This window comes from Lepidochelys kempii, chromosome 7 (assembly GCF_965140285.1).
Source record: "Lepidochelys kempii isolate rLepKem1 chromosome 7, rLepKem1.hap1, whole genome shotgun sequence".
Classification (NCBI taxonomy): Eukaryota; Metazoa; Chordata; order Testudines; family Cheloniidae; genus Lepidochelys; species Lepidochelys kempii.
Window position 1 is genome coordinate 59,459,005 of NC_136386.1, and position 14,464 is coordinate 59,473,468.

Consider the following 14,464-nt stretch of genomic DNA (forward strand, 5'->3'; position numbering starts at 1 on the left):
GAATTAATTTGCAAACTGGATACAATTAACTTAGGCCTGAATAAAGACTGGGAGTGGATGGGTCATTACACAAAGTAAAACTATTTCCCCATGTTTATTTCCCCCCCTACTGTTCCTCACATGTTCTTGTCAACTGCTGGAAATGGCCCACCTTGATTATCACTACGAAAGGTCTCTCCCCCCACTCTCCCCCAGCGCTCTCCTGCTGGTAATAGCTCACCTTACCTGATCACTCTTGTTACAGTGTGTATGGTAACACCCATTGTTTCATGTTCTCTGTGTATATAGATCTCCCCACTGTATTTTCCACTACATGTATCCAATGAAGTGAGCTGTAGCTCACGAAAGCTAATGCGCAAATAAATTTGTTACTCTCTAAGGTGCCACAGGCACTCCTTTTCTTTTTGCAGTTTTATGGTGGGTCAGCTCTCCAGCCAGGTTACTTCTTAACTTCAGTCTCCTTCCAGGGTAACAAAGTTCAATGAATGGTTGTCCCTTTCTGGGATCTTCAGCCCCATCTCTAGGCCTGTTTAAATTCGAGCCCCTTTCTCGGGCTTTTAGTACAGAGTATTAACCCCTTCTTGGGGCTTAGGCCACTTCCACAGTGGCTAGTGGGGGGACCTAGGCCTGCCCTACTACCCTGGGTCCCAGCCGAGGGACTCTATAGACAGCCGCCACATATTGCTTTCGTTTACTTGGTTGCTGCTGCTATTCCCTGGGCCGCTTGCCACTTGGTCCCATCACTTTCATCCTTTACCGTAGGTTACACTCCTTAGGTTCTATTTGTCTTGTTCCCTGCTTGCACAGGGTCTCTCCAAGCCCTCCTTGCCTGGAGAGTTTTTCCAGCTTATCCCTGCTTGAGCAGGTCCTCCCCCAAGCCTCGTTGGCCAGAGACTTTCTCCATTTCCCAGGACTTCGTCCCACTCCTGGTCCCAGCCAAGAACAGATATGCTCAGGCAGCAGGCCCTGCTGCTCCTTTTAATTGAGCTCGCTGTGCTCTAATTGGCTGCTTCCCTGCAGCCTTTCTAGGCATGCCTTGAGGACCCACCTTCACTGCTCCTTTTCAGGGGCTGCGTGTGGTAGGCCCATAAGGCCTCCAGCAGGGGGCCTCAAATGGCCAGTACACTGCATCACATAGCTTACAATTAAGGCTATGAGTCAGTCACGGATTCTGAGATTTTACGAGACCATCGCAACTTCTTCAAAATTCCACTAATTCAGTGCCGGGCGGCAGGGCTCGGGCTTCAGCCGAAGCCCAAACCCCATCCCCCAGGGCTTCAGCCAGAGCCCCATCACCCATAATATAGCTTCAGAGGGCCCCCTGTGGCATGGGGCCATGGGCAATTGCCCTGCTTGCTACTCCCTAATGCTGGCCATGTGTACATTTCCGTGATTTTGTTTATTGCCTGCATCCTGTCCGAGACTTTTAATAAAAATATCCATGCCAAAATCTTAGCCTTTATTAAAATCAATCCTGCTCACCAGTTTTTGTTTTGTTCTTATACTGGCATTCCTGAAACCTGGTTCCATCACTATATTAAGCAGTAGGAACACAGTTGATCTAACTAAACTTTCTGAAGAGCAGACAGGAATAGACAGTGAGGAAGCATTATATTGCTTAAACAGTTTAGTGAAAAAAAGTTAAAAGATCTGCTATTACTACCAATCGGAATAAATGTGTTTTAGATTCGATTAAACAGTGTCAGAAAGTATCATGTAGAGTTTACGACTGTAGGCTTCCTTAGGTCAATATTCAGCCATCTTTGTACTCAAATTTGGTCAGAACTCAAAGTTTAATGCCTATTGACTGAGAGCCTTCATACATTGGAGACTTGAACATTTAACTTAAAAGTCAGACAAATCATTCAACTCAATTGATCTTTTTAACCACTTAGGAAGTTTTGCCAACTGACTCATGCTTGCAGGGATACCCTTCATTAGTGAGGCTTATATCTCTAAGATTAATTTTTAGCTGCCTGCCTCAGTTGGATCTGGTTTTAGGAGGATTTCTGCATTATCTTTGTATAAACAATTGGAGACGATACATTGGCTGATCAGGGTCTTGTCAAACTGATATTTATTCAATTACTCTTTCAGAGCTCAGATTTCAGAGTAGCAGCCGCTCTTTAATTCTGAGGAACTGTGGGACAAAAGTAGTAATTTCTTTAAGGTTATAAAACTAACTATTCCTGATTAAATGGATACCATGCAATGTCTATTACAAAGCATAGCCATCTATAGATCTAATTACTAGGATTTAAGGTTAATCTTTCCAGAGAGGAGATGGTCTTCCTATTGTGCGGACACCACCAGCCACAGCTACACTCAAATCAATATTGCATGAATGTCAGAGGGAAGTTATGTAATGAGCTGACTCATCAGCTGTCTTATTTGCATTGCCTTTTGTAATTGGCTTATTCAGAAGAGCCCATGCTGAATGATTTGTAAGTGTCCCTCAGCATTTACATTCAACATTATGGTATCAAAGAAACGAAAGATGAAATAATTATTTAAAAATCAGACTGGACAAAATGTTCTAACATACAGAGGGTACTATTAATCCTACAGCAGTTCTACACCCCAAGTAGGGTACAGGACTTCAACCTCAACATGTCTGAGCATTTTTTCTCGTCTAAGTTTAAATAGCAAGGTTTAAATAAAACTAACATAAGTTATAAAACAGTTCTCAAGATGAGACTTGCCCACAGTTTTTGCCAAGTATTTAAACTCTCTCTCTTCCCATCACACAAGTGCACATTTTCCTAATTTTTATGCACCACAACTAAAGCAGCTGCAGCCACTGTATGCTAATCTTCAAGTTAAAAACAATAGTTTCCTTCCACTCCATACCCCAGTTAAACATTAGCATTGCCAAGAACAGAGTGTTCTTTACAATGAAAAGCAGTTCTTAAATCTTTCTTTTACCACTAGATTAGCTGATATATAGATATTCTCAATAGTCACTTAATCATTTATTATCCATCTATTTTTTTAATAGAAGCCACAGGGATTACTCATCTGAGTACAGGATAGGGTACTTGGAAATGACAGCTAATAACTATTTATTTGCATGAACAGTCTATACAATATTTTAAAAGTATATGATACCTACTTAAAAAGCTTTCTGAAGAGAAAACCTGGTACTCTGAAACCCTCATCAAATTCAGCGTCACTTTCATCAGAATCTTCTTCTGCCATTCGACGTTCCTCTTTGTCCTTCAATTGTTGTTTATGCCATCTCCTATAAAGACATTAAGATTCGCCATTCAATTACTGTGGTCACAAAATACAATATGAAATTAAGCTGATCTATGCAGCAAGTGGAAAACCCAAGTTAAATTAGAAAATGGAAAAACTTCTTTAGTGTTTCTGCCCCCAAAAGAAAACACAGCTTTTGTATCGTGTCTTTCATACAAACTATACCACGAAATCTCTGAACAGAATTAAATAAAAATCCATCTAAGAGAATGTTGAGATTACATGGTTAAGAGCACAAAAGTTAGGAAATACCAAAAGTTGCACGTGGACATCTTAATTGTCTCCATGTGTACATGCATTTCACTATTGTCTTCAATGTTACTGACTTGTTTAATTACACTTTTCTATAAACTTTGACTGCATTCTTTCCATATATCTAACGATAACATTTTCAAAAGAGCCTGAGTAATTTAGAAGCCTAAATCTCAGTGAAAGTCAACAGGATTTAAGCACTTAAGATTCATTTTTAAAAGTGACTTGGGCTCTGATGTGCTTTTGAAAGTTTTACGCAAAATATTATTTACATAGCTCCTTTTACCCAGAAAAAGCCCACTTCCCCTTATAAGCTATCCACCCTTTAGCTGTTCAACACTTACAGTTTAAGGCAGAAAATGATCACAGTCATTTGAAATTACAGAGAGATTTCAGATAGGCAGTGTAATTATCCAAGCCGGAACTTGGAGAAGTCACTGGGGTTCTCACTTCTCTTATAAGTGAGAAAAGATCTTTAATACCCAAAGTAGTTAGCATCTTGGGGTTTTGTCTTATTCAAAATATTCACTTCTAATAGCACAGTGTTTCCCAATCTCCAGGCTGGGAGAAACTGATTCAATATTGACTGAGTAGGAAGAGTACTGAAAAACTAACACCACTTCATGTAGCTTTTAGGCTGTCGTGGAAAGCCTCCCATCCAAGTGCTATCAGATCTAACTGTACTAAGCTTGCGCATTCAGAGATTTTTCACATGAGGTGGTATAGCTATGGGACAGATGGAAAATGTGCTATCATGCTGCTGCTCTGGAGGCACGACACAAAAGCAGTCATCAATATTTCAGTTAATAAAAGGTTACCCCATACTGTAAGAACCAGATAATGAGATGAGTATTTCCTTATAGCCTTTTGAAAACTGGTTAGCAGGAAAGTCTGTGTCTGCTGAAAATCTGTCCCCCTTTCCCAATGAATCTGCAGTTTTTCCCTTTGAAACATGCAAATACTCTACTGCCCATCTTAAGTATATATCACACAGGAAACTATACACCTCACTGCAAAAACTATTATGGAGGTGGAGGGATAGATTCAAATAACCAAATATGTAGAGCTAAATGATGACTTCAGGGGAGAAGGTGGATACAATAGCAGCCTACAAGTATTTGAGAAATGTAAACAAACAAGCAGAGAGATGAATTGTTTAGGATGGTCCAAAAGGTTGTAAATAGTAGCAAAAGGATGAAAATGAGCTAAGGAAAATTTAGGCTGAACACTAGGATAAGCTTCTTAACAGTGATAGCTATTATGTTGTGGAACAGTCTCCCCAGTGAAGTGCTGGATGCCTCAGCTCTTGAATCATTTAACTCTAGACTGGAGAAAGCACTGGAGAATATACTCTAGAAAAATTCTACAATGGCACAATAGGGGATGGACAAGATGGGACCCAATAGATCTTTAACTCTCTACTTTCTATGATGTATGAACATTACAGCTGAACAAACAGTGCAATTTCTCCCCGCAACTAACATTTGAGCTCTTAAGGTTTACTAGTGGGAATAGTAACACGTGAATATTTAGTTAGCTCAGGCTCCCTCTGTTGACTAGACAGCTGTAACAGCAGAAAAAAATTATTGCAAAATAATGGATTAACAGGGTTTATTTTCAATTTCATCACAACAGGGTGATGGATTAAAGAGCTATTGATAATCTGAAGAATATTTACACACCTCTTCTGAAATTCATCCTTCCTTTCTTCACTATAATGCTTAATTTTTCTCTTAAGCATCTTATTATTCAGTATTATGCAAAGTGTATTGCATCTCAAGCGTAAGTGTGACAAAGTGGGTGAGGTAATATCTTTTATTGGACCTACTTCTGCTGGTGAGACACACAAGCTTTCAAGCTTCCAAAGAGCTCTTCTTTAGGTCTGGGAAACTTAGGGTTTTGTCTACATGTACAGTGGTGCAGCTGCACCACTGCAGCGCTTTAGTGAAGACGCTGCTATGTTAACAGGAGAGCTTCTGTGGTTGGCTTAGTTAATTCACCTCCCAAAGACGGTATCTGTGCCAACAGAAGAAGCTCTCCCATTGACACAGCACTGCCCACACTGACAAGGGTTATGTTGGTATAACTATGTTGCTCAGGGGTAGGGATTTTTCACACCCCCGAGTGATGTAGTAATACCGATACAGGTCTATAGTGTAGACCTGGTCTCAGAGTCTCACAGCTAAATACAAGGTGGAAAAGATTGTTTAGCATAAGTAGTTAACACATATTTCAAGGGACCACTCAAGGTGAAGTGGCGTGTTAACACCCCTCCAGTCATAGGGTGGAAAGCAAGAGGGGGGCAGGTTGCCAGGGGTTATAGATTGTTCTAATAAGCCATAACTCCAGTGTTTCTATTCAGTCCATGATTTTTAGTCTAGCAAAGTTATGAATTTAAGCTCCATGGTTTGTCTTTTGAAAGTGCGGTGCAGGTTTCCTTTGAGGATGAGGACTGAGAAGTCAGCTATAGAGCGATCACTTTGCGAGAAGTGTTCACCTACAGGTGATGTGGTGTTTTTGTCTTATTTTTCTGCAAGAGTTCATTCAAGAGCCCTAATAGAACCTATGTGGGTGAAACCAGACAATCACTACACTCTCAAATGAACTTTAAAAAGTCTGAATTAAGGAACAAAGACATTGCTCTGTGGTAGTTTTCCAACTAGAAAACTGTTACCATCCCAGGATTCCCTTACAGCCTATCTCTAGGGAACTCAGCAATAAACCTGTAACTTCGACTATGCAGAGCAACACCTTAGATGACTACTGCCATCTATGCATCAATTAATTACCTACAGAGATGGCTGGATTGTGAAACTGACCAGTGCCACATGATGCTGGTCAGTTTCAGGGAGGCCAGTTCCATTAGTAAAGCACTTTGGTTCCACTGTATAGAGGCTATACGCCTGTAAGAACAAAACTTATGAAGAAGAGACAGACATTAAATAAGAAATGAAGAGGTAGATGCAGAAAAATGAGAATATGGGGGAAATGAATAGCTGAGGTCTTCATACTAACAGAATTTTCTAACAAAAAATTAAGTGGGTTACAAATATTTATAAGCAAGCTCCTAAACTGTCTCATTGGGCCACATTCCATGAAATAAAATCTTTAAACCCCTGATTAGTTTAAAAAGCAAGACACAGAAGAAGTAATTTTTTTTTAAGTAAGTAACATTATTTCCCTGCACTCCTTTAGATAGTCATGCACATATGACAGATGCACTCTGACTCGTTTAGGTATTTTCTACGGCCACTAGCACATGTACTTTCCCTCACCCTGTCTAAAAATGCTGAGGAAATGCTGCATTTCATACACACACAGTGAATATATTCGGGGGTTTTCTGTTCCCTTCTACAGTGATGAGCTACCAGTCACGGTTTATGCAATAACCCCCAAATTAATGGTTAATCGATGGTAAAATTTGATAAATGCTGACAAATCATAGAATGTAGGACTGGAAGGGACCTGTGGGGAGGGAGACATGGGCCAGAAAAAAATATTACCAAGAAAAGTCAAACAGAGAAGGAAACATGGTTATAATCATACTAAATACCTTACACTGCCACAATACTGACTGCAATGTATCATGTAGTTGGCAAACTGGGCAGTAATTTGGATAAGGAAGGACCCAATCTCTGATTTTATCCTTCCAATATGAATCACCACTAAGAAGTAATGAAAGTTTATTGTCCTCTGGGAATAAATATAGCATCCTAGCATGCATATTGGAGAAAGTGATCAAGGAACAGCCATAAGGATACTACATCCAATTGAAGTCACTAAAAGCTGCAGGTGCTCAGTGCTTCCAGTGTTTGGCCATGGAATGTTTGGAAGCCAGACGTCTCAGATTGCACAAACGTATTTTGTAAAAAGAGGCCTGGACTATATTGGTTAAGTCTGCTAACTTTCTAGGTGCCAAATAATTTTATGTCCACAGTCTGAGTTGGTGCATTATGCAGTTTTTTTTTCTTTGGGAATGTTTCTCTTTTGCAAACTTTGTATCCGTTATTTTATTCAAGTGTTACACAACAAGAAACTAGTATTAAAAGAATTTGGTGCTAAATCTCCTCCACAGGTCATCGTACCTTTCATTAGTACCAAGTTTACATGAAATGGCTGCAATTCGTGACTCTCTCCAATATTATCAACATTTTCTAAAGCTTGGTATTAGGTTACCATATGTATTAAGAAACCCTGTGAACATAATGCTAAGGCATTGTATTAAGGAACAATGGAGATACAATAGTCCATGATACTTTAAAAGTAAATAATGAAGTTTTGCAGCAACTTGTTTTAGTTGTAATGAAAGGATAGAAATATAAGGTTTGCCACAGAAGTTCAGACAGGCCATACAGTTCAGTATCCTTCCCTCAGCAGTGACAAATATCTGATGGTTTAGTGCAAGCAAGAAGCAGTTCAGCGTACCTAATCAATTGTACAATGTAGTATATGGGGTGGGGAAATTCCTTACTAACCCCAGGTCAGGCCTTACTAGGATAACTGAGCAAAAAAAGAAATACAGATGTTAATGTATCATATAACATGCTGCTTGAAATTCTCAGCAACCTTATTGAGAAATCTCTTCATTTTTCATGTTATCAAAGAGCACTGACACAGACGCAGCCTCAGTCTGCAAAAGTAGTGGAAAAACCATCCATCATGCAGTTAAATCATTCTTAATATAGGAGTGAATTTAGATAGCAAACTCATATTCCATTTATTTCAATACCCAAGAAAGAAATTCCACAACAGAAGCACAGTAATGAGCACAATATGATTTAAAAAACATATATTCAGGAATCAAGCTGAGTGTTTAATATAGTTTACACTTCCATAGCACAATATGTTCTCTATTTTAGACAGCTAAGAATCCCTTATCGATTATTCCAATCTGCTAAACTGAGCCATTTGGTGTTACTTTTCTGATCTGACTTTTTATGTCTATGAGTGGATTTAATTGGTACGTTCATCCTCGCAGCTGAAATACATGCAGTTAGTAGCACAAACCTCAGAGAGTAAATTAAGACTGATGCAGACAATTACGCACTTGAGCTTGGAATGAAAGGTGTATTCAGAGAATGAACCAGAATACATCTTCATTTGCATGTTGGCGTTGTCATTTTTAAGAGCAGTCAGGATGCTCTGTCTAAGAGAAGGTCTTCAAGGAAAGGTACTGTTTCAGCATTTTCTTTTTTTAATTTACACCTCTGAAATTATGAAGCGTTTGAATCGCTGAATCTCCCTAGGTAGGAGAGAGATGGTATGTAAATGCTGGCCTGGCCAGGGAAAAAAGCAATTCAGTTTTCATGTCTTGACATTTTTGACTGAATTCTTTGGGGCCAATAGCCATTTGCACTTCTATGAACTCAGGGGACTCTGTCAGTCACACTTTGGTCGGGAGGTGTAGAAAAGGGAAAAAGCCTTTCCAACCCTGAATAGCTGCCCATGGGTACATCTACATGGGGATAAAAGCCCCAAAGACATGGCCACCACTGGCCCAGGTCAGCTGACTCGGGTTCACAGGGCTTGGGCTTGCAGGGCTAAACATTGCTGAGTAGATGTTTGGGTTCGGGCTGGATACAATACAATACGATACAAGAAAACCCAAAGATGTTTACTTGCTAAGAGTCTGACAGATCCAACAAGTTTTGTATACAAATGTATATAAACTTTACAAATAAAAATGCACAGTACTAATATTTATTTGTATTTGTATCATCTGAACTTAAATAAAGGAAATCAGCAAAACATGCAATTTCTAATCACAAGCAATTAAATCTTCAAGTTAATCAGCTTTGTCTTCACTCTACAGTTACAAGGAAAAGGAGGCAGTATTTTAGGACTCCATAGGCCTAACTTTAGGCATCTCTGCCTTATGAGAGCTGTAGTTTAAGTGTAATGAACTGCGACAACATAAAGACACCCTGTCTGTTAGCAGGGATCGAACCCAGGATCTTCAGCACCAGAACCATGAGACTCTACAATAGAAACTGACAAACTCTTTAGCCAATAATTATTAGAATGAGGGTCAGTGGGCAATGACGACACATTTATATTTTTATTTTAAAAAAAACCCCAAACCTACCTGTTAGAGATGATTCAGAACTGGGAGGTTATATATATTAGCAGCCTCTTATCCTTATCCTCTCTTATTGTTTGTTACTCTTACTTCTTGTGCCTTGTCTTAAAAATTAGATTTTAACCGCCTCAGGCTGGGATAATGCTTCCCTATGTGTCTGCACAACAGGCCCCAAACCCTGACTGGGGGCTCTGGGTGCTATTGTAAAATAAATTGGAGTGGATGTAGGTTGCAAGCTGTTCTAGTCTCCAATTATAGCCACTAGAAGTGAACATGATCATACGAACTAAGCCATTTTTTTTTTACACAAGATAATACACTTAAAGTCACAGAGGGATGCATGCTCAATTCTGTAACTACATTTCCTCTCTTCCTTGCTACTGATTACATCTTGCTTCATAGAATTAGGCCTCCTGCTTCCTCAAAGTAACCTTTTGAAGAAAAGAAAGAGCCCAGAACTATCACATACTTGGCCTGTTTATTGCAAGAACACAAACTTCCCCTTTGAAATGGTCTCTTGGTCTAGAAGGTCATAGCAGTACAACACCTGGCTAATTATCAGACTTCAACACCACAATTCTTTCACCCTGATGCAGGACAAACCCTTCAACTCCCACTCCTCAAAAAGTTTTATGTTTAAGACTTGTTTTCTGCCTTAAAAAGTAAAGCACTTTACTCAGCATCTAGCCCTAAACTACCGCTCTGTTAAGTAATCCTAAAGGATTTCCCCCTCCTTTCTCAGGGATAAAATGTACTGAAATTTCATCCAGTCATTTGTATCCAAAACTAAAAACTGACATGGAACTAGACAGAAATGTTATTTGCTCTCATTTACAAGGCATTCTTAATATGCTCCTTAATTCATTGCATTTTATTTTCTAGTAGCATTTCCCATAATGAAGATTACCTGGGGGTATCAACGTAAAAACGTCAATGTGGACAGCTGCAGTTTAACAGCCACAATAACTGTAGCTATGAAATTTTTAAGAGATGGAGTGTTTTGGTGGCAATTACAGTTATTGATATTTCTAAAATTCATTTAAGCTTTTATTGTAACTTTAGCAACTGAAAGAAATGTAGTCTATGATATGACTTTGCTAAGGATAAATTGTCACAATCTTAACATTATTAAAAAATCTGTTTGAATGAATTTAAACTGTGAATCATATTAAAACTTTCAATCAAAATAAATTACTCTTGATGAAAACACTGAATTAAAAATGATTTAATATTGACCTAATTTAATGGAAGAGTACAGCTTCATTCAAGGAAGTAGTAAATATTTTACCAATTAATACATTTATTAATACTTTATCACAGCCTACAAAAAAGGCCTGTCTTTGCGCAATGTCCATAGGGCCAGATTAATCCCTCATTGACGTCCCCATACAGAAGAATTACATAACTAACGTGATTTTACTTTGAAAAGTGACATCATGTGATTCCATGCCTATTGTCTTATCAACTCCAGCTCTGCTCTCTCAATCTGCAATCTGAAAGTAAAACCGAATTCTTTCTAGCCAAGGCATCCCCACCAGTAAGGATTCTGCAACTGGAACTTGAGTTAATAACCATTTTCACCTATGTTATCTGGGACCAACATCTTCTGTAAGGACAGCTAGGCTTCACTTCTATTAGGATTGAATAGAGGCAGTGGCTGTCAAGGTTACAGGGCTAGCTGCACCTCCTCACACCTTCTCTGAACTCTGAGTGCACCACCTCTGATGACAGGCCCTCAACCTTTACCTCCCTGGATTGGAATCTCATGATTCTCTCGCTCCTAGAGTCCTGGGCTAAAGCTTTCTGTGTACTAACTACAATTTCTCAGCAAGTCCAACTGGACTCGACACCTGCAAGTTTTCCCTTCAGGAGCTGTGACCAGCGTTCAACAGAGTGACCAAGCAGCTTTCTTGAAGTACTGTTTAATCTTAACAGTAAGAACATAGAAAAGCAGAAGAGTAAAACAATAAAACAGTCTAAATAGGTGTCTATCTCACCTGATGCTTACCATCTCCTTGGAAGGCCCAACTACTTCAGAACCTTGCTGCAAGGCCTGATTTTGTGTCATCCGGTTCCTCACATAAAGTCCCTGACAACTGCCTCTCCCCCACATCTCTAGAGAGAGCAAGGGTATGTCAATACAGAGTTAGTGCACAGCAAGCTGTGGCGTAGTTGTCAGCAGGCTAGAGCACAGGGTGAACCCTGCGACGTGATACAAAAGGTTATGTGGTGTGCTTTGATCTATCTAAATAATCAGGTCACATACTATATTCATAAATTACAGATCAGTCCTATGTCCTTCATAGTGGTCAATTTAAAGAGGACATCTTTACTAAGGGCATTTTTAGCCTCACTTCCTTTGAGAACAATGGGAGATGGCCATCATTCTCAAAGAGGGCAATTCATAGTGGAATTCTCTGTAGCAGAAGAAACTTTCAATTAAGAAAAATAATAGCAAAAATTACAATTAATCTTTATTAAAAAAAAAGGCTTCAAAGTAGCCAATACACAAGATTTCAATGAGTCAAGTCTATGGGAAGGTTGAAACATTTGTCTTATTCCATTACTTACTAGAGACCACCTAACCAGGAAGAAGAGGTGGGTGAGGCTTTTTTTTAAAACAACTAACAAAATCAGCCAAAGCACAGGACTTGGTGGTGATGGGGGCGTCAACTACCCAGACATCCGTTGGGAATATAACACAGCAGGGCACAGATTATCCAACAAGTTCGTGGAATGTATTGAAGACATTTTTTATTTCAGACGGTGGAGAAATCTATTACAGGAGAGGCTGTTTTGGATTTGATTTTGACAAATACGGAGGAACTGGTTGAGAATTTGAAAGTGGAAGGCAGCTTGGGTGAAAGTGATAATGAAATGAAAGTTTATGATTCTAAGGAATGGCAAAAGGGAACAAAGCACAGTAAAGATAATGGATTTCAAGAAGGCATTTTTTGCAAATTCAAGGAGTTCGTAGGTAAGATCCCATGGGAATCAAGTCTAAGGAGAAAAACAGTTAATGAGAGCTGGCAATTTTTCAACAGCCATTTTTAAGGGCACAAGAGCAAACTATCCTGCTATGTAGGAAAGACAGGAGGTACAGCAAGAGACCACCCTGGCTTAACTAGGAGATCTTCAATGATCTGAAACTCAAAAGAGAGTCCTACAAAAAGTGGAAAGTAGGTCGAATTACAAAAGGATAAATATAAACAAACAGAAGCATGTAGGGATAAAATTGGAAAGGCCAAGGCAAACAACGATATTAAACTAGCTAGAGACAGAAAGGATAAAAAGAAAACATTCTATGAACACATTAGAAGCAAGAGGAAGACTAAAGACAGGGTAGGCCTGTTACTTGATGATGTGGGGAAAACAAGAACAGAAAATGTGGAAATGGCAGTAGTGCTAAATGACTTTTGTTTCAGTTTTCACCAAAATTTTTTGTAGCAATTGGATGTTTAACATAGTGAACACCAGTGAAAATGAGCTGGAATATGAGACTAAAGAACAAATTAAAAATTACATAGACAAGTTAGGTTTCAGAGTAGCAGCCGTGTTAGTCTGTATCCGCAATAAGAAAAGGAGTACTTGTGGCACCTTAGAGACTAACCAATTTATTTGAGCATAAGCTTTCGTGAGCTACAGCCCACTTCATCATGAAAGCTTATGCTCAAATAAATTGGTTAGTCTCTAAGGTGCCACAAGTACTCCTTTTCTTTTTGTAGACAAATTAGATGCCTTCAAATCACCAGGGTCTGATTAAATACTCAAGGAGATGACTGAGGAGATATCTGAGCCATTAGCGATTATCTTCGAAAAGCTGTGGAAAACGGGAGAGATTCCAGAGGACTGGAAAAGGGAAAATACAGTGCACCAGTCTATAAAAATGAGAATAAGCACAACCCAGGGAATTACAGACCAGTCAGTTTAACTTCAGTACTCTGAAAGATAATGGAGCAAATAAATAAGCAATCAATTTGCAAACACCTAGAAGATAATAAGGTGATAAGTAAGTCAACGTGAATTTGTCAAGAACAAATTGTGTCAAACCAATCTAATAGCTTTCTTCGACAGCCTTTCTTCAACAGCCTTGTGGATGGGGAAAGCAGTAGATGTGGTATATCTTGACTTTAGTAAGGCTTTTGATACTGTCTTGCACAATCTTATAAACAAACTAGGGAAATACAACCTAGATGCAGCTACTATAAGGTGGGTGCATAACTGGTTGGAAAACCGTTCTATGAAAGTAGTTAACAGTGGTTCACAGTCAAGCTGGAAGGGCATAACGAGTGGGGTCCTGCAGGGATCGGTCTTGGTACAGTTCTGTTCAATATTTTCACCAATGATTTAGATAATGGCATAGAGAGTACACTTATAAAGTTTGTGGACAATGCCAAACTGAGAGGGGTTGCAAGCTGGAGGGTAGAATTAAAATTCAGAATGATCTGGACAAACTGGAGAAATGGTCTGAAGTAAATAGGATGAAATTCAGTAAGGACAAATGCAAAGTACTCCACTTAGGAAGGAAGTCAGTCAGTCACATACATACAAAATGAGAAATGACTAGGAAGGACTACAGAGGAAAGGATCTGGGGGTCATAGTGGATCACAAGCTAAATTGAGTCAACAGTATAACACTACCGCAATAAAAGCAAACATCATTCCGGGATGTATTAGCAGGAGTATTGTAAGCAAGACACGAGATACGGGTTGATACAGCCTCAATAGGAGTATTGTGTCTAGTTCTGGTCGCCACATTTCAGGAAAGACATGGACAAATTGGAGAAAGTTCAGAGGAGAGCAACAAAAATGACTAAAGGGCTAGAAAACATGATCAATGAAGAAAGTTTGAAAGAATTGGGTATGTTTTGTTTA

At 39.2% G+C, this 14,464-nt stretch overlaps 1 protein-coding gene across 4 annotated transcripts in view; it reads right to left on the minus strand.

Moving 5' to 3' along the window:
• The window catches only part of ERCC6 (ERCC excision repair 6, chromatin remodeling factor), an 80,861-nt gene that overhangs the window by 48,738 nt on the left and 17,659 nt on the right, over positions 1–14,464 (minus strand). For all 4 annotated transcript variants that reach the window (XM_073353085.2, XM_073353081.2, XM_073353082.2 and 1 more), the window contains one exon: positions 3,113–3,241. In XM_073353085.2, coding sequence (XP_073209186.1) covers positions 3,113–3,241 — 129 coding nt within the window. The remainder of the gene's footprint in view (positions 1–3,112; positions 3,242–14,464) is intronic.